Raw genomic sequence first — 21,619 nt, forward strand, 5'->3', positions numbered from 1 at the left:
ATTCCCGCTTCGGGCGTTGAAACTTTTCGTGAGAATAGTTTCTTCCCCGTTTCCACTGGTGCATGCTCCGTTGTCCGTTGTCTAATGTTAAGTTTAAAACAGTCTCTACAGCCGAAAGCTGAAGACGTTGTCCGTGTCTTTTTTTTTTTAAACCATAGAAGCTTTTCATAAACCACGGTTACGCGCCCCAAAACCTAACTCCGACCCTGGCCCTCAAACCCCGCCAGAAACAAACGCGTTGAGATAGAGAGCAATAAATTTAATTGATTTCCTATGTCCCGCGCACTTGCACTTACCGTTGACTTTGCTGAAATCGAAATCCTTCCGATCTTGCATGGCTGCGGCTGCGGCTGCAACGGCCGCCACCGGCGACTGCGGTACAATCCCTCGGTCACCGACGACGGATCCGTTGCTCGGATTCGGCGGAGCTTGGATGCCACCACTAATGCTGCTGCTGCTGTTGGCGACGCCACCGCCACCGGAGCTGATTGGAATGTTACTGTTACTGTTGCTGGTGACTCCGGATCCATTTTCCGCCAGGGAAGTGCTCACGCTAATCCGTGGCGTTAGCGAGCGGGTCGCGTTCGCTCCCATTAGCGATTGGGAAACACTGATCGCCGGGTGGTGGTGTTGATGGTGGTGGAGTTGTTGCTGTTGTTGTTGCTGAGGGGTGCTGCTCCTGTTTGAGGAGGAACCACCGCCGTTGGTGGCCGATGCGGAGCACAAGTTTAGGTTTTCGCCTCCGATGAGGGCTGCTGGGTTCGGATGATCCGAAACGATTGACGATGAGGATGATGAAAGATGCACTTTCGGGCTGGACATTTCCACCTCTCGACCGTTGGAGGGTGACACCGGGACGGAGGATTCCTTCTTCGGCGATTTAGGACGTGTCAGTGCAAGGGCTTGTTGCTGTTGAAAGAGAGAAAGAATGGATTTGAATACATTTTGTTCTAAGGTTTTACGATGTTTAAATGGTTTGGGCAATGTATGTAAAAGAAAAACTAAAAGCCATCAGTGGCATAGTTCAAAATACTGTTTAATTTTAAATTTTATGGATGATATGCCAGCAAAGATTTTCGATAAATTTCGGGAGTACAACTTGCAGACCCATCATCTGTTAATTGATTTAAAGGGCGGCGTACGATTCAGTGAAGAGAAACGAGTTATGGCAGATCATGATCGAACATGGTTTTCCGGCGAATCTGATTAGACTGATTCGTGCGACGCTGCGGTAGGTTGGGCACGTAGCTCGTATGCCGCGCACACGGTGGCTTTTTGCAGTTGAGGAGGACCTAAGGGCTCTAAACGTTCAGGGTGGCTGGAAGCGATTGGCCCCAGGGCCGAGACCAGTGGAGGCGAATGCTTCATTCGGCGTAGACTCACCGCTACGAGTTGTAGCCCATCAAGTATCAAGTAAGTAAGCCAGCAAAACAATGAGCACGAGATGCGACTGTTGTATATCATCATTGCTTCTTTTTTGCAGTCCTCCTAGACAATATGTAAAGCTTTTAAGGACAAACGTCTTGATATCCCACTTCAACAGTGCTTCAGAACTTCAGACGCACAAATCTCAAGAAGCAAGCTTCAAATAACAGTGCATTTGATTATTCTGTTCTTGCTCACTTGTACAAAGCTTAAAATAAGAAGCTCAGGAGCACTGGTTTTGTTTACAAAAAGATTTGTGCTGTAGGTGCCAAAGTCAGCCATTGTGGCGGCCAATTTGGGATTCTAACAAGTCTGTCCTTAAGAAAACTTTCAACTCGCAACTAGTTTATCTCGGGATCCGGTTTTCTTCGCTTCCGAAAGAAGAACCCACATTCAGGGTTCGATGCTAGGGGAAAGTTAAAACATTTCATAATTTATGTCTCGTTTGACAGTGAAATGCGTTCGGTACACACAATTTTTGAAGTTTCTTTGTAGTGCTCAAATGACTATCCCATCAAAGTACCTCAATAGTTAACGATTTTTCACATGTATGCCGTTTAAGCTGCAAATGTATCTGAAACAATCATCAACACCGCACATCTCGAGTAAGTACATTTGTATCGCGCTCCGTGAACATGGCAAGAGATTTATAACAATTAAGATTAATTTAAAGATCATGATCACAACATATTTATAAACTGAGTTGTCGTTCGAATTTGCTCCAGCCAGCCAGCGCGCGATGGGATTGCACACACGTCAACGCTTAGGCGCTTGGCTATTGGCGCAGCGTACTGGTGGCGGGATCCGTTACGACTTGCAATGCAATATCTAACGAAATCAGTTTCAATTAAGTTAACTGCCGGCTTTCGATTTAGTGTGTTGTTCTTTGGGTGTTGGTGTATTAGTAGCTTGGTGTGATCGTTTGATCATCACTTGTTGCGAGCGACAATCAATTTCACTCTGCGTATATGGGAATAGGAATCAGAATCTTTGGAAGCACTTGAGTGGATTGTTTATGGGACGACGACGGCTTCCTATCCAGTCAGACAATTTGTAACATTGACCTAGTGATATAGATTTGTCTGTAGTTTAAACTAAGAGGAATTCTGATCTGATAACGATATGTGAAGCAAGAAAAGATGGTAGCTTTTCTAAGAACGAATATGGAATTCCGTCATCAACTTTATGTCAAAAGAATTTAAATAATCTAGCTCATCTTTATCGCACCCGCACGCTCAGGGGACTCATCCAGTCGACGGCAATCAACCGTAGAACTGTTGCCGTTTTGCTGCCGGCCGCTCGCAGGTCAATCGATGTTAAGTAGCACCACGAATAAAATTCTCCACATAATTGATGGTAGCCCGGACACAGGGCCTGGGCTACGCGACTTCGCGCCAGTTCTACGAGTAACCATAGATACGGGTGGTGGCGCCTTGATCTCTAGCCTCAATTGGGGTTTCGCGCACCGAACGGGAAGATTAAGATTAGTCAACGGTCGGTGCTATTCAGACATGTGACTGCCGTGCCGGGAGTTTCGGATCGGTAAAATTATAGCTTTCGCTTAACTGGCGCAATTAATGACCGTGCGGTCTTGGACCTCGCTACGGATGAGTAACTAGTGATGGTGGCTGTCGGGGATATATCATCCATTTGAATATGTGTCCCAGTTTTTGTATGTCTTTCGACATCGTTGGTGACATGTCAAATTGTGCCACACACATGTCACAACACAACACCCAGTAATCAAGTGAAAATGCCACAGGAAAGATGGGAAGATTGTAGGATAAGTATAATTCATTTTTCAATCGCATTCAGAAACATATGCTTTTCGGGGAAGGAAGTGTCTTTGGCAGCGCTTTCTACGTTTTCACCCCATCCTACGAAACGTTACAAAACTGTCCAAAGTAAGAAATTACCTCTAATGTGCCGTTCTAATAATTACAAAAGCAATAAACATTAAACAAGACTGTCTCGCGGACCAGGAATGGAATTCTCGCCAAGGGATGGATCCACCTTAGGAACGGGAAGAAATGCAGCCAAGAGGGCAAAATTGGAATTATTTATTGAGTGCTGCCTTCTGCACCATCATCCTGACCCGATATAGCAGCAATACAGCGGAGACCGTCGTTGTCGGTGACCCACGTTGATGATGGAGAGAGAACCGGCAGCAATAACGCCAGGAGAAATTGAGCATCGGAGCGCGCGAATGTGAGACCCGGCGGATGGTGTTTTGTGTGCAACCTGTTGCGCCACTACTACTGGCTGCCATCGAGGAGTGAAATTCCTTTTTTGCCGGGTTCGTTTCTTGTAGCCCAGGAGGATGTTGGGGGGTTGCGCGCAGGGTGAATCGAGAAGGAAACAATACATGTTGGAAACAGTTGGAGAATGGATGTTTTTTTTCTTGCTGCTTCACCAGTTGCGTTGCTGATCCGAGAGGGGTGACGAGTTTGTTTTTGTTTGCTGGGTGATTCCTAACAGACGAACCGTTTTATGGGAAAATTATGTTTATGACCTACAAATTGTGACAGATAGGTGCAGGTATGTTGTTTATTGCACTTTTTGTTTGAATCCGTATTTTTTTTACACTGGCGTCTTTTTATCCTCTCCGTTTGAATCAGTTGACTATTCTTTATCCTTCCTTGATACATTTTTTGCTATCGGTAAATGACTAAAAAATCGTATCTCTGTTAATTTGGACTGATATAACCAGTAATGGTTGTTGTGTTTATATCTGGAATAAAAATGGAATTGACCCATGTGTCCGTAATTATTCCGGAGTATCGTGGGGAAGATTTTCTCCTCGGGTCGCAAGGCAAATGTTTCCGGACATACGGACAGCATTTATCATGCACCAACTTCCGGTCAACTGGTTGCCTTGGACATGCAAAGCTTTATGGCTTTAAAAATCAATGTCATTGATTTCTATTTCAAGCATGATTGGTCACAATGCCCTGGATCATTCGGCCAGCTGAATTCATATTAGGGTTTTCAAAGAGATTCTACTATCATTCCTGTTCATTCTGAGATATTTTCAAGAGTTCCTTCGAAAAACTCCTCTATGATTTATCAAGAAGTTTCTTTCCAGATTGCACGAAAGTTTTATTTTTTATAATTATTTTCAAGCTCCTTCTAGAGTGTTAGAGAGAGCTTCTGGAGTTGGGTATCCTAGAAAAAAAATCTGGAGGAATTTCATAAGAGAATTCTGTAAAAATATTCGGGAGAAACTCCATGAGAAGTACCAGAAGAACGTCTACGGGAAACCCCAGAAAGAAATGCTTGATGAATCCCAGAATATATCTTCTTCTTCTTCTTCTTCTTCTTCTTCTTCTTCTTCTTCTTCTTCTTCTTTATGGCTCGACGTTCGCATTGGAACTTGGCCTGCCGCTCTTCAACTTAGTGTTCTTAAAGCACTTCTACAGTTATTGATTGAAGGGCTTCCTTTCCCTGCCATTGTATGAATTTGTACATTGTGTGGCAAGTACAACGATACACTTATGCCAAAGGAGTCGAGAAAGTTTTCCCGATCGGAACGGAAATCGAACCCGCCGTCTCCGGATATGCTATCTGGAGACCCAGAATTTCATGATCCCAGACGGATCTCCTGGTGGAATTGCAATAGTAATGCAATAGTAATTTTTTAAAGGATTCCAAAATGAATTCATAAGAAAATCTCAGAAATATCTTTCTCAATGGTCGCAGAAAGAATGGCAGGATGGATTCCAGAAGAAATTTAAGAGACAATCTTAGTAGCATCTTTAGGTTTCTTTTGGGAGTCCTGTGTCCTTTCAAGATTTGCTTTTGGTATTCCTCCAAATATTCATTCTGGGATTCTCAGGTGGCGGTGCTTAAAATTGGCGTTACACTAATTGTGGAAGCATTATATGTTCTTCGTTTACATTCACAAGTGAAAATGTTCGTATTGCTGAACGCCTTGGGGCCTCAGCGTTCAACTCCTTAAAACAGCGTGACACTTTTTAAAATGCTCATATCTCTACTGTTATTTAATATACCTAATTACAATGTTTTTTTCTATCTGTATTAACGAGATTTTAAGCCCTAGGCTAGTTCATCTGGTTCTCGAGAGTCATCCGACCGGTAGAAGAAGACGTGGAGCGCAGCGAGCTAGGTGGGTCGACCAAGTGGAGGACGATCTGCGGACGTAGAGTGCGGAACTGGAGACAAACAGTCATGGACCGAGTGGAATGGAGGCGGCTACTATGTACAGCAGAGGCCACCCCGGCCTTAGCCTGATCGGTAAGGTAAGTAGCTCATCTCGGGACCCACGCTTTACTTCCCTTCCGAAGGAAGAACTCGCATTTTGCAAGTTTGTCGGGAGTGAGACTCGATCCCAGGTCCTCGGCGTGATAGTCAAGTGTTCTAACCATGACACCAGGTCCGCTCCACTGATAACAATTTTCTTCTACCAGTGGAAATTGCCCATCTTGCTAAAAAAAAAATATCGAACATAGTCGGGAAAAGGGCAAAAGGGGGCATCCCATTTATGTGTTTGGCAAACATATAAACAAATATTTCAGCGCCGCTTTGCCAGCAAATCATGATTACCTTACACGGTTAGAATCTTCAGATGAGGCACTTCCAAGAAAAAATGCAAATGATGGGCGGAGCTATGAAAAACAGTAATAAGGCGTTATTCTTAGAAAATTGGCCAAAAATTTCAAAAAATCATATCTTGACCATAAAGTTAAAAAAATCAATTTTCTTGCAATTCAATTAGAAGCTAAAGATCTTGCATTATTGAAAAAACTATCACACAGAGGCGTAGCCAGTGAAGTTCATAAGGGACAAAAAAATTGAGTTCTCAAATCAGTACACATTATCAATCAATCATCAAATAAAAAAAAATCTTTCTATTTCATCCCTCCCAAGTAACAATCAGCATGCCTTGAAGGTTTATTCATTTTTTATCCTGAATTAATCCGAGCATGTGAAAAAGCTAGTTATTCTATATTAGTATTATGTGGTAGTTTTTTACTTTGCACCTTTTGGCATTCCATAAACTATCATATAACTTCTGCTATGAACATCTTCAGTTAAAGACTAGTAAGTAGTCATGGATTGGTTTTATCACTTATTATATACCATTTCAATAAAACTTTCATTTGCGCATGTTGTCGAAGAGATTTTTTTTTGTAACAAATACACAAAACTGTGAGGCAATGCATAAATCCAACAAAAGATTTCGTGGCCGTAACATAGACCAAAAAATGCTGTGATAAAACCGCTAGTTCTGCCATGAGCTCAGATATTACCACCTCAGGAGGGCTAGTCCTATTGACTCATCAGGAACACAGAGTTTTATCAAAACAATGTGTCGCCTAACCGGGATAATTTATGTAAATACAGAAAAATCATTACTAAATATTGGGTTTCTCATTAATGTTTAGACTACTGTGATAATTTAAAAATCCACTGAATCATCATTTCCCAGCAAAATTTCACACAAATCAAACTTATTTTGTTTACCTGTTGTGCATCCGACACCCCTGTCATGAACTCAACCGAACTTGTGTTTGCCAGCCGCTGCGAAGTCGTGTGCGAAATTCGACTGTGATGATAATGAATTTCGGCCGAGTCTAAATGGGTGCAAATGTCGCAATATTATGATTTTACGTACAGCTTGAGATCAAACTTAACGATTCAACACGTTTCCGTCATGTTTATTTTCAGAAAAAATACATAAAGTCTTTGAAACTCCACTATGTTGAAAAACCCTTTTAAGCACCTAATTCCATCGAGTAAATTAAATGCATTTAACTTCCAATTAATGCACAGTTTGTGTGGCGCACTTTTTTTTGTCGTTATCACAGTCACATTCACCACAAATTTCCCGTGGCATGTCTCCTAACACGTATTAAATAGGAAAACAAATCTGAATTCCAGATCAACATATTTCCAATTGATGGCTGTATAAAAAACCAAGCATAATTTATTCTGAAGATCGAACATTAGTGAGAAATAAACAAAACAAATGTTTGATAAGTCAGAAAATGGTTTTATTTAGGAGGTTGTATCGGGGATACGATAAAACTATGATACAACTCGAAATCCTAAGCCAGTTTGCATACGAAAGTCCTGTAGATCGTAATAAGACTAGGCCAACTAGTCAGAACGTGGGCTTATGGAGGCATATTAGAACTCGAGATGACTTTAAAGTCGGCAACAATTTTTGAATCGCCAAAAAACTTCGATAAAATCAAAATTGTTACTTGGGCTGTTAACCACCAGAATCCACTTTGAATGAATTTGGCATAGTCGTAGCAAGGAAAAAAGTGTTGATGGGAGGGAGGAGAAAGGGACTTTTAATAGTTGTCAAAAGTCGCCGTTTTGCAGGTGAATAATGGCTTTCTTCCACGATTCGCATCTTGATACGATGTACTTTATTAAAAAATGCAATAAATGGGCGGAGCTAGGAAAATAAATAATTAGGAGCAGTTTCTAGAAAAATACACACTCAATTCAGAAAGTTATAACTTTACAATAAAACAAGAAATTCCCACAATTTTCTTCACAAACAAAAAGTTAAGAATTTTGATTTTCGTGGAATTTTCCTTTCGTGGATAGAATGGGATAACATACAATTGAATGAATTCATTAATAAAATTCATCCCTTGGAAGAATTTCAGATTAAAATTGTGATATAATCCTCGAAACTATTTTTGAATGATGTTCTCACAGAAACCCTTACAGAAACTCTTGTTAGAATAAATTGCCTATGAAATCCGTGGATGACACTGGAAAAATTCTCCAACAAATCCCTTACAAAATTCCACTAGGAATCTCTGGAGAAACTGCGCAAAACATGTTAAGAGTTCTTGATGGAATCTCTGTTAGAATTCTCGATGGTATCCCAGGAGAAATTCGATAAGGAGGATCCCTCAAAAACCCCTTGAACAATTTAAGATGGATTTTTTTAAAGAAATTTCCAATTGCTTGATAATGAGATTTCTCAAAACTGCCTGGAAGAACTCCTCAGGGATTCGTTGGGAATACCTCAAGAAATTCACTAAGATATTTAAGGAAAAATGCCTATGCAATCCTTAAAGAAATATTCGATTATATAAATGGAGGAATACCCAATTAAACTATTGGGTGTATTCCTGAAGGAATCTCTGAAAAAATGCTTTGGCCAATTCCTTATGACCTATGGAGAAACTTGTTAAAGAATTACTAAGAATATTCAGGATGAAAATCTTCGTGAACTCTTGGTAGTATTCCCAAATAAGGTACTCAAGGAATCTCTGAAGCAGTTCTGCAACGAATCTCTTGAATCCAAGGGGAAATTTCTTAAAAGATTCCTCAAGTTCCAGGGAAGATTATCTAAAAATGCTTCTACAAATCCCTGCAGAAATTCTTATTCAAATACTTGAAAAACTGCCGATAGAATATCTGGACGAGTTTCTGTTAGAATCTCTGGTAACATTCACAACGACACCATTGAGAAGTTCTTCTATGATTCCCTGAAGGTAGAATTCGAAAAATACCTAAATAATTTCTAGAAAATGTGATTTTTTATTTTTTTTTTTATTCGTGAATTTTACCTAATACTAATTTTTCACACGGAATATGTTAAGAAAATCCGTAGCAAAGTATCTGAATAAATTCCCCAAAAAATTCTCTGTAGAAATTTCTAATGATTTTCTAATCCAGTACACCGAAAAAATGCCTGGATGACTTTCCAAAGAAAATCTCTGGAGGTATTCTCCTACGAATAACTAAAAAATAAACAAGTAATTGCTGTAAAACTTCTGCAAAGAATATATGAAAAAAATCGGTGGCATACCTGGAGAGGTTTCCCTTGAAAACGCCTATATCCCATGGTTGAATAGTCGGGCAAAATCAAATCAATCGACGAAACGAAATTGAAGGGGTTAAAAGCAAAGGGGTGTAAGTGACAAAACCCACTTTCGAGTAAAGAGGTTTAAAGTTTTTAACCAATTTTTCATCCCATACAAAATGTATGGAGTTTCAAAATCAACTCAATTTTCTCGGATTTATTGAAATTTTTCCAATCATCTTAGAAACAATCTTAACCTTCCAGGACGCGCGCCATCAAGCAACCGGAACTGCACCGCGCTCGCACTGTATACGAAAAGCGAGGTTTTTTGGTAGTGTTGTACTTTTTACAACAGCGCGCGCGCTGAAGGGTTAAAAAAGTTCCTGAAAGCTTGAAATCTGAAGAATTTTATGATGTGCTCAGCTTAAAATCGACAAATTGGTCACTTACACCCCTTTGCATCTGGGCAATCTCAAAACATTGAGGGCAATCTCAAAACTATCGAATCAAATTTTGTCAATGCAACGTCTATCTGTCTTTGATATCACAGACATTACAGAGAAACGGACGTTACAATAACGAAATTGCAATCTTATTATGGAGTGCTGGTATCCTCGGCAAATTGTTTGGCTGGTCAAGGACTTACAGATAATGGGACGTTTGATTTGAAATTCCACCACCAGGCGGCGCTAGAGGGCATACAAATTTTAAATTTCACATATCTTAGGATCCTGATTATTTGAAAAGATGGCGTCTTCAACAAAGTTGTTCGGTAGATCAAAGGCTTTCGAAAAATTGCCTTTTGGTTCGAGTTTTTATTAAAAGGCAGCGTTAGATGCAAATTTGCAAAAGCCTACACGTTTAAAATATAACCCAAAAAATATACAACATGCCATATTTTCTTGTAAAGCACACCAGATGTTCTCAAATTTTGACTGCAAGTTTATCAGCTAGTTAGCTATAATTGGGACAATTTTGGGCTTGATTTGTCAACCAAATGAAATGAAACCTTGTACATTCAAGACTCAAATATTTGAAATTCAAAAACATTCGACTGAACTTAAAAATGTTTGAAAAGATTAAAGTTACAGCTTGTTGATTTTTTGGAGAAATTCCAATAATTTGCATGCTTTTAAAATGTTGCTGCAAGCGCCGTCTCGCGGTGAAATCTCACATCAAATATGGCCCATTAACTGTAAGCCCTTGACCTCCAAACAACTTTTCCGAAGACACCAACTCTCTGAGTACTTAACCAAGATCCTTGGATATATGCGATGGATATTTTGTCAGTGCTACGTCTCTAATATCACAGTAGTTTAGGTCCCTAAGCGATTTTCGGATCCACTTGTATGACATTGGTTTATCAAGTGCTCAAACAACACTGACTACTCCTACTCTGAGTTCCATCTTGGAGCAAATACATGAATTGCAAGAGCCTCTACATGTGTCGATGTCATGAAAAGTGGATAGGGGAATAAATTCGGGAGCAATGCTTAAGGTGGGTCGGCCACACTCTACGTGGCGGAGGGTGCGGAATCTGCAAGCTGGCGTAACACTTGAACCTAACACGACATCGTAGCAAGAGCAGGCGCAGAGGTTCATGGCAGCGTAGCCTCGCCAAGAAAATAAAAGAATGCCGGTGGAAATTTGACCTGACGAGGAGATGGCGGGCAATGGTCCAGGATAGAGGACTTTCATTTCAGCCCTCTACACCACCATGGGTGCTTAGGAATGGAAGTATTTAAGTCATGCATCCAGGGTATGAAGAATTTGTCCAAGTTTATATGATTTTGTTTCAAATCCAGTCGAAAACGTTGAGAAGTTTTGGTAAATTATATAAACGCATACTGATACTTTAAGTGAGAAAATTCGTAGACATTTTATGCATATAATATTGCCTTACACGAACACACAGACATACAATAATTGTATCCCAACATATTCCTGACATAACTAAATTCGTCAATTTCCTCATCAATTGCAATTTGTAATCCATAAAACTGTTCCTCCAAACATCGTTAATCCACTTGGTGCTCTCTCTCTCTCGGGTATGTTTCCTCCCGGCTTCCGGCTGATCCCATCGTCTGTAGACCCAACTGCCGCCTATCCACATATCCCAATGCAATGAACCAACCGAAATCGGTAATTGAGTACTACCAGGCTAACAAATGGCAAATAAACTTGACATTTATTATCATCAAACCGCCTTTTTCCGTGCCCAAGCTGTGTACAATTTCGGTCTGCCTTCTGTCGTCGAAGGTTTCCCCCATTCTTCCGCACTTACCATTTTCCCATCACCACCACAACGCATTGCAACGCATGAAGTTCTATGTTCTGCGCGAACTCAATGCGGCGGTGATGGCACGAGTCGATGTCAGTTGCTCTACCCTGCCCAGCCCTGCCTGGCTCTGAACAGTTTAGCAGGGCATCACAGTTTTTGTGTGTCTTCCAACACCACCGACGACGACAACGACGATGACGACTTGGACCGTCAGTAGGTCCGAGGGGTATTCTGTTAGAGTGACTCAATATCTTAAATTGCCCAAATCCAGAAATGAAATGTTACTTTTATAAAGCGAAACGAATGTCTCACAAGTTACTCAAAACTCATAGGGTAGCATAAGACACATGTGTCTATTAAAGTTTTTGAATTGATCAGCGAAGAATTGACCATGGCTCTGCATAACGTAGGGATTGTCTTAGGATCTTAGGGAACGTCCTAATGGAGGTACCTATATGGAATATCTTTACAAAGCATACGAATCGTTTACATTTCCAATATTTTGTATGAAAAAAAAGTGCGAGAGTATGAGAAGGCTGCTGGAGTTTACAGATGACCAAAACTAAGTTTGTGTATTAATCATGAATTTCAGTGACGAAGTTTGAACGTGTGTGATGTGTGTCTCTCCAACTTTTGTCATGTAAACTTCTATGATATCCCACGCTCCAATTATGTGCATCGTATGTCACAGAATTTTACACTCTTTTTTCGATCTGTGTGGACCTTCGACCACCCTATTGCTCCACGTATCCACAGCAGAACAACCAAAGAAAGATAGCAAAACTGCAAGGAGTTTCCTTTTGTTTTTTTTTTTTTGCTGGTTGACTTTACTCCCCCATCAACTGGCGCAGTGTGGCTCAACTGTTTTCGAAAAATCGTTCGTAAGATACCTACTCCGAGCAGGGTGGCATTGCATTGCACTGCGTTGCAAAAGAAGACCATGCGAAGAGAAAGCCGGTCCCGGGGTCTAACCCCGGACAATCATCAACGACGGCCGGAACTACATGTCAATTTGATAATGTTTTTTTCGCTCTCTTCCTTGTGGGTTGTTCCCCTCTCCCGCGCACTGTAGTGGCTTGTATCGTGGATTGCTATTGTTTTTTTGTGCTGTTATCGTTACACATTTTTTTTCTGGTTGGATCGCTTTGTGGGCACTCTCGCTCATTGCGATGCGATACGCAATGCAGTTTTTGTTTTGTTCGTATTAACACACAGGGACAAGGTTGGGTGACAGCCCTTGAGTCGAGTGGAAGTGGTGATAGAGTGTCTGCTGCATTCGTCGGCGTGGCCTGTGCGATAAGACTCGCTGTTGGTAAATAATGCACTATCGTCGGGGTGGGAAACCCTCGCTCCGGTTGTAGGAAGGTATAGAACTGATTTCAATTACAGTTTTGTTGGAACTGTATTTTCTAGCTTAATTTCTGATCAATAAAGAAGGCGTTCCTTAACATTGCAATGTAACCTAAACTAGAACCTACGTTTTAGGTCAGTCGACTAGAACCTAAGTTTTTGGTCAATCTAAGAAAGTCAATTATAATTAGGTTCTTCCATTGAAGCACCATTACCCAAACGGAATTTAACTGCATTTAGAGCTGTTGGAAGAGTAAAGGTAAGATTTATGGAGGGTTAGCGGAAAATGGGCAGAGAAGGGATTTAAAGGAGTTTAGGTTGTAGACGATGATGCAAGAGTAGAGACCTGATTAAGCTGCCTAATACTCTAAATGGTTTTAAGAACTCCCTTGAGGATAGACCTGTGGATCAAACATAGCATAACTAGTGACGTTTGAAGCACTACGAATAAAGCTCAACCTCACCCAGCCTCATGCAACTATGTTGCTCGACTAAGTGGAGAATTCATCAGCTGTTCCGGATCTCCTAGAATTCCCTTGAGTATAAGTCATCTCTCGCTGTATTACGAACAAGATTGCCCCTCTGAATCCCCCTGATGCTCCCATGAAACGCTTTGAAACATCTTGAACCACCTAGAAATCCCTCTGGTTCAAATTCCCCTCCCATTGAGATCTCGGATACTCTTCTTGAGCCCCCATGAAAACCCATGAAACTCCCTGAAACCTTCAGAAACCGTTCGAAACCCCTTGAAACAGCTTTAAACTTGCCTAAAACCCCTCGAACACCGAAAACATCTCCTAAACTTCGCTGCAGCGCCCCAAAACTTTATGAAACCGCATGAAACATCTCGAGACTGGATGAAATGCTTTATGGCCCCGTTGAGATCGCAAAGACTTCTGTTAAACTCCCCTGTCACTCCTAGAAACGTCTTGAACCTTCTGAAACTTCTTTAAACCCAATGAAACGTCAAAAAATTCATTTGAAACTTCCTTGACTCCAAAACCTTTTTAAGCTATCCTGAAACTCTCAGAAATCCACTGAACTCCTTGAACTCCTTGAATCCCCCTGAAATGCATTGAAATCCATCTAAAAGTCTGAGATCAACGATAACTTCTCTTAAACCGTGGAGAACTGCTCCAAGAATCTCTAGAAAGTTCCGTGAAACCCCTTATAACAAATTGGACCCTATTCCAACCTTTCTGAAACTCGCTTAAGATCCCTGGAAACTTCTCTTAAGCCCTTATTTAAAGGGTACTCTAAATGCCTTGAAGCCCTTTTAAAACCTCCTGAAGCTCCCGGAAGTCCCTAAAATTTCGTGAGACTTCCTGAAAAAACTCATATCTTATGTAAATGCCCTCTGAAATGCCTTAAAACGTCTTGACACCTATCTGAACCCTTGAAAAGACGTCCAGAAACTTCAGAATCTTCGTCGAAACCTCCTGGAACTTAGGAATCAAAGCATTCCGAACTTAAAGTACTATGAAATACCTCTAAACCCAATGCGACTCCCAGAAACGTATCTTAAACCCTCAACACGACGAAACACCTTGAAGTCCTCTGAATCTTCCTGAAATGTTTTAGAATGTCTTGGAACACCTTAGAAACCTTCCTTGACCCTTCTCTGAAACCCCATGAATGTCTCAGGAATCCGCTGAAAGACACTTAAACACTTTGAAACCCTTCATAAACCGCAATGTGGCTCCCAGAAACGTTTTCTTGTTGATGTGAATTTAAACCTAATGGTTAATTCTTCACTCACCAGAAACTTCTATTAACCTTTCAGGACGCGCGCCATCAAGAAGCTGAAACTGCACCGAGCTCGCGCTGCGGGTTAAACTTCGGGAACCCCTTTTCAAACCCCCAGATCTGAAACACACTGGAACAGATTTTAACCCACAGAAAATCCTCGAAAGCTCTCCTTAAACCCTCTGCAGTTTCTTAAAACCCTCTGAAGCTCACGATTGGAGCCCCTTTGAAACCATTTGAAAACACCCAAAAGGTCTCTTAAATACCTCTAAATGCCACTGACACCCCCGAAAACCTTCCATAACTCTATGAAACGCTATCTAAAAAATTAACATTGCTCTGAAAGATTCCTGGAGCTGTCTTGCTTAATTAACAACAATGCAACTCCCAGGTAACATTTTGATAGCCAATTAATTTTGTAGAAGTGTTGACAACCATCATAAAACCTATTACCTTTAATATTGGTTAAATTATGATTCTAAGAACCTCTGTTAGTCTATTTGACTAAAAATGTTACTTTGGACCAGTCTTCTTGATAAAAATGATCCTAATTTTAAATATTACCTCAGCACTTTCCAAGTAACATTTATTAGTCTAATAGACTGAAAGAGGTTAAAAAAGTATTAGGTTTTATGATGGTTCTCTGCCATTTATAGGTCCAGAACGAGAGGGTGCACAGGACAAATCCGTTCCACAGAATTTCAAAGAGAGCGCATAGAATGTACGTTAGAATCAATTTAATGTAGATAAAATTTAATAAAAAATAATACACACGCATTGTCAAGACACTATTACTAAAATTGGAAGTTTGGCATCACCACCCATTTTTGTTAAGTTTACTGAAGGGTTCTGTCTCATCTGGAGTCTAAGATTTCCTCCGATAATAAAGGGTGCTCCAGCTCGAATTCCTATACACCATCTTAACACATCATGTTCTCAAAGCGGCGAACAAATATGTTGAAATAAGCAGCCTCCCAAAGAAAACAGCAGCAAATTTTCTGTCGAAATATTTGCAATCGTTTAAGGTCTGGTCTGGCGGGGTAAAAAATTACCCCCAAAATCACCAAAACCATCTTCAAGATTTATAGCCCAGCTCGGTGAAATATTTCTCTAACCGCTCAATTTTTCTGCCCTCGGGCAATCCAAATTAAAACCCCTCAGCAGAAGCTTATCGCGGCTTCCGTCTCGACTCCCGACAACGACAACGACGACGACGGAGTCTTCATCACTGTCAAGGGAGACGATGACGACCACGACAACGATGCGTAGAGCATCATTCCGATCCCGACGAAGAGATCTACCGCACCACCGAAGCACAGTAGCACCTTTGGCTTGGGCGAAGCACATGTCGACAATATTTGCGCTTCTTCGGAACTACTGGTTTCGCTGCAGCAGCCAGCGCAACCAGCGGATTGGAAGGACGAGCGCAACATTTAATGCACTCTAAATACACACAACAAGTTTTTGCGTGACCACCAGCACCGCGCGCGTTGCTGCTGCTGCTGGCTGTTTGCGTCAGAATCTTTCGTTTCTGTCGAGCTTTTCGCCTCATTCCGGTTTCTCGGCAGATTCCAATTTACACATGTTCCGTCATTCCTCCTCGCTGCGCGGCGCGGTTCCGATGATGGAGATGATTACTCCTTGCCGGCACCGCCACCTCTCGGCTTGGCTACTAGCCAGTTCTTTCGTCGCGTTGATTATGTTTGCATCGTGGAATAAAAAATAATTACAAATAAGACGACCATTAACCAGATTTTGCTAAATTAAGTATGTAGCCATCGTTATGTTTGGCACATACAAATCCATGCGACGACGACTGGCAAAGAAAGCCTTTCAATTCATAACAGCAATTATTAGTAACAGCATTAATTTAAACATGCATGCCAAGATTCAGTAGTAACGCAAGAGTAATACATAAATGATAGAATGGTAGAAGCAGCACTTTGCAGAACACCTCGATAGGATCCAGAGCTACAGAAGCAACCGGATGTCGCATGGCATTACATATATGCAGCATTTCGAGGCACCGTTTCGGGACGAGGTTGCACTGCTGCAGCACCGTTTATGTTCGGTTGCTCCAGAACTAAGGCTACAAAATGGTGAGTCGGCAAGGACCATCCAACAAAGCTCAGGCCCTCACTAGTTCCTACCTCATGCTTCTGGTCAATCAATGACAAAGACCGCCACCTAAGAGTTTGTATGCTTGAGGAGGTTGAGGAGGTACGTAATGAGCGACTGTTCACCAAGGGGATGCGGCTCAAACAGCGTATTTTCTGACAACCAGCGGCTGAGTACGAAAGGCTCCTCCACTGGAATCTATACTAAGGTGGTATCCCCACCACGGTGAATAAGGGATTTTAGGTCAACAACATACACGGATAGAAAAGATAGTGTAAATTTCTGTGACATATAATGCACATAATTGGAGCGTGGGATTTCACAGAAGTTTACATGCCATGTCATGTAAATCTCATAAAATTGCATGTAAACTTCCATTATATGTCATGTAATTCAGCATAACTCAGAGTTTTTACATGACGTTAAACACAAATTGACATGATATATCATGTAAACCATCGTAACTGGAAGTTTACATGACTAAAATAAAGTTTACATGACGTGTAAATCTCATTATTTTTATCTGTGTACTGTTCTCGAAACCCAACAACCTTTACAGAAACCGAAAATGGAAGAATAAGAACTGATTCAACCTACGACTTTAAGCGCGAAACAACCGGACAAGATTTGGAACATAGAATGTATTAACCCTAGCCCAGCAGGGTAAATTGGCATAAATAGCCAATGAGGCATGCAGTATGACGCTTGAGATCCTAAGGCTGAGCAAAATCCGTTGGCCGAACTTTGGAGAACACAGATTGGCGTTGGGCCAAATTCTGCTATACTCTGTCAACGAGGCGAACACGCTCCTCGTCAACGTGGAGTTGGTTTCCTGCTCAGAGCTCACAACCACGCTGCGCTAATGAAGTTGGAACCTAATAACTAAAGGATAATTGTTGCCAGATTCAGAACACGGGCCCGAAACCTTACCATGATCCAATGTTACGCACCAACCAATATTGCTGAAATGCAAGACAAAGAGAACTTTAACAGCCGAGCCCATTGAATGCTGTAGTGAATAAGATTCCAAAAAGTGATATCAGGATCCTCATAGGCGATTCAACGCGATGGTTGGATCGGACAACTCATACTATGATGAGCATGTCATGGGACATGAAAACGGAGAGCTATTCGTAGAATTGCACATGGCACAATTATATGGCGATTGGTGATCGCTGTGTCCCCATCGACCAGTGCACAAAGTGACATGGGTTTCCCGTGATGGCGTCATGGAAAATCAAATCGACCACATCTGCATCAGCCGAAAAAGGAGACGGAGCCTGCGAAACAAAAGATCCGGCTAAACAGGAGAAAATCGGGCTCCGGTTCAACACACGCCGACTGGAAGACGCTGCGGTGAAAAGGTCCTTCGTTGAGGAGCTGTAGAACCGTACTTCAGATGTTCCCAAAGATTGAAGCGTAGAAGATCAATGAAGCGCCATCAAGAACGCCATTATCGCCACTGGCGAGAATAATTTGAGTGAGCTACGCCTTACGCACCCAGAAAAAGCAGTGGATCAAAAATGACACCTGGAGGAAGAAGAAGGGGAGCAAAGAAACGCCAAAGCCGCGAAAGAGCGAGCGAAAACACGAGGTGCCAAAGCCGTATCCTATCAGCGACGAAGGCGAAAAAGCCGGAGAAACCGGTGACATTCGTCTTTTCTACGATAGCGATGTCTCACGTCGCCTAAGTCCGATTATGATTAATGTTACGATGCCCGTGAAAGACACATCTGGACAGCTGAAACGCTTGTTCAAATACTTTGAAAACCTTTTTCAAATATGAGCCACGCAAGCAGCCACACCTCAGCATGATCTGCCAAGGGTTCGACGCTACCCGTGTCAACACCGAAGCTCCATCATTGCTGGATGCAGGAACACTAGGAACAGCCATCTGTAGCATGAAATCGAACAGGGCCCCGGTGTCGATCGCATATCAGCCGAGATGCTCAAAGCTTCCCTGCACAACTGCTGCATCAATTATTCTGCAACATGCGGAAAACCGCGACATTTCCGATCGACCGGATGCAAGGCGTCCCGAGCAGGAATGAATAACTTACACATAACTGGAGCATACGTAAGTCAGGTATCATACCAAGACCATATTGGTCGGCTATCCAGGTATTGAAAATAACTTATTTTGGTGTTTTGTAGGTATTGATGAAATACCTCAACGAGTTATTGGTTTGGTGTTGAGGACTGCTTCAGGTATTATTTAATTATGAAAATATCGCTATGTGTATGAAAAAAAACGCCGATTATTATTAAGGTATTGCCATACCAGTTATTATTTTAGGTATTTTACCTCTTATGCAGGGCTTCTTTATACCTCATTTAGGTTGTAGGTATTCGGTTTTCCATATCTGAGTTAGGTATTCTTCGGGCTATTTTCTATTGCTCGGGGTGCTAGTAAAAGTGTCTAAAAAGGGTGATCTGACTGTAATAATTGGCGGGGTATCATGTTGCTGTGCATCGTTCTCAAAGTCTTCTGCAAAGTGATCATTAACCGGATACAGAAGAAGATTGGTGCAACTCTCCGGCAGCAGCAAACAGGATTCCGTGCATGGTGGTTTCACAATTGAATCGGCAACGTGGAACCCCATCGTCGATGGCATCAAAAGCCGATAGCGACAGAAATTCGAGAGCGAGAGTGGAGTTGGGTCGGCTACATTCGAAGAAAAGAACTGTAGTCAAAACAGCAGATGACTGCTGAGTGAAGTACCCGCCAGCTGTAAAATAGCGAAGCATCTGCTGGGGATTGTATCACATACATTAGTAGTCAGTATTTGGAAAACAGAAACGTTGGGAACAAAGTGTAATCTGTGTCATCCACAGGAAAGAAGACAAGAATATAAGAGAACTTTCAAACGATCACTGTTCTGGATGCAACTGAAAAAGTGCTATCCCAAATCATAGTCTGTCGTCTATCACCTGAGGAAAGTTAGTTCGTGGAAAGTTGTCAGTGCTTCGTTGACAGCCGTTCGACAACGGATCAGATTTTCAGCGTACGGCAAATGTCGTTAATATCAGGTCCCAATACATCACCTCTTCATCGAAGCCAAGGGCTGAAAGTCTCTTTAATAAAGACAAATCAATAAATCAATCTTCAAAGACTTCAAGACTAAGCACAGCTATCAAAAATCATAATGGATCAAAGCAACGATGGACGGTGTATAAAACAGCGTAACAGTTTCTGGTAAACTGTCAACTACATCCAAATCTCAACGAAAACTGAGGTAAGGTGACGGCTAACCCTGCTTTACTATTCAACATCGACCTAAAAGGTGTAAAACGGCGAACCGGGCTTAACAGCCGAAGTACGATTTCCATGAAATCCAGTCAATTTGTCTGCTTCGTGAATGCCATGAACATTTTCGCTAGAACATTTCGAACGGTGGTAAAGCTGTACACCCACATAAAACGCGAAGCAGCAAAAAATGGACAGCTGATGATAAAACCAAAGTTCAAAGTGATGTGAGTCATAGAATCTTGAGAGTGGAAGGATACACTGTGAGCTATGTTATGTGATACCAATCAACTACCATCCAAAAGATTCAAGAGAAATAGTGATTTAGTAGATGACCGGATGGAATGGCAAAGCCGTACAACCTAGTACTTTGCAGCGCATGCACGAGCCACTTCCTAGAACCTAGAGGAAGGGTGTGTTCATCCCTTTCCAAGTACAAATCAATAAAGCCTCCAATGACAAAACGTGACAATGTTAGATGGAAAACTTGCGCACGTCAGCCACGCAGCAGCCATATCTTGCCTTATAAGCCGCTGTACTGCAAATAGACAGACACAGATATGTAGGAGCCGTTAGTTCCCCCGAGTATAGCGGTCAACGAGGTGGATCGCGTTTCTCGGGCGGCAACGCGAATTAAAGACGCCCCGTGGAATGGATGGTCGCCATACGGCACACCATCTAGACTAGAATAAATACGTAATAGGTAGATGAGATGCTCTGCGTTGCGCTGCGCTGTCTTTATAGATGGTTGCCTCGAACCACGGCCGGTTGGAGTCAGCCGGGCAGATGAGATTGCCGTTGATTAAAATTGATATCAATCGATTGATAAATTTCAATTGACGACATCATAGCCTTGCTTAAGCAGCGCAAACTCCCAAGCCACGAGACACACTGCTGTTGCTGATGCTGATGCTGATGGCGTGTCGGTGGCGGCGGCGGCGCTTGTGCGCGTGTGTCGAAATCAATTGTGTGATGAGCCGACCCGATCTGGAGTGATGAGCCGACTGACACAGAATCGCATGATCGATTGAGTGTGTCATCCCGTTCCCGTTGTTGGATTGACTATCACAAAGCGACTCGAGATAATGCCGAATCAGATCTCAGCGCCCCGAAAGTTACCCAATAAATCACGAATCAGGCGTCGGTGGTTGGCAGGTGCCGCAGGCTACAGTCGGGTCGGGAGACATTTTCGCGCATTTGCATCTCAGAAGCGTTCGGAAAGTTTTGCACCCCGTCCGGGGCTTATCGGGCGGTGGTTATCGTGTCTCACTGCGCGCCGGTGGTGAGGTGTCGGTGTCACTTCACACGCACACAGTAGCACCGACATTATCATCGCCGGGTGCTCGATTCGCGATTTAGGCGAGCTCCTCGGCGGATGGGTGAGCCAAAAGGGCTGCTCTTCATCAGTGTCATCGGCCACAAAAGAGGACTCCCCGGTTACCTACCTGCAGCAGCTCCAGCCAACCGAAAAACTTTTATTATTATTCATTACAATAAATCATTTGTCATTAAGACGTTGCTTCTGGTTTTTCGGGAAAAAATAAGTTTCGACAGGAGCACCGGAGCGAGCCCGAGCGCATGAAAATGAGCCTCCCATCGCCGCCGCCATCGTCGTCTGTCTGCACTGCGCTAATACATTCAGGTCGTCGTCATCATC

General features: G+C 42.2%; 1 protein-coding gene across 1 annotated transcript in view; it reads right to left on the reverse strand.

Annotated features, from left to right (window-relative positions):
- The window catches only part of LOC109430554 (dual specificity protein kinase splA), a 341,935-nt gene that overhangs the window by 153,158 nt on the left and 167,158 nt on the right, over positions 1 to 21,619 (reverse strand). The window contains exon 2 of the mRNA XM_019706628.3: positions 297 to 909. Coding sequence (XP_019562173.3) covers positions 297 to 909 — 613 coding nt within the window. The remainder of the gene's footprint in view (positions 1 to 296; positions 910 to 21,619) is intronic.

Source organism: Aedes albopictus, chromosome 2 (genome assembly GCF_035046485.1).
Source record: "Aedes albopictus strain Foshan chromosome 2, AalbF5, whole genome shotgun sequence".
Classification (NCBI taxonomy): domain Eukaryota; kingdom Metazoa; phylum Arthropoda; class Insecta; order Diptera; family Culicidae; genus Aedes; species Aedes albopictus.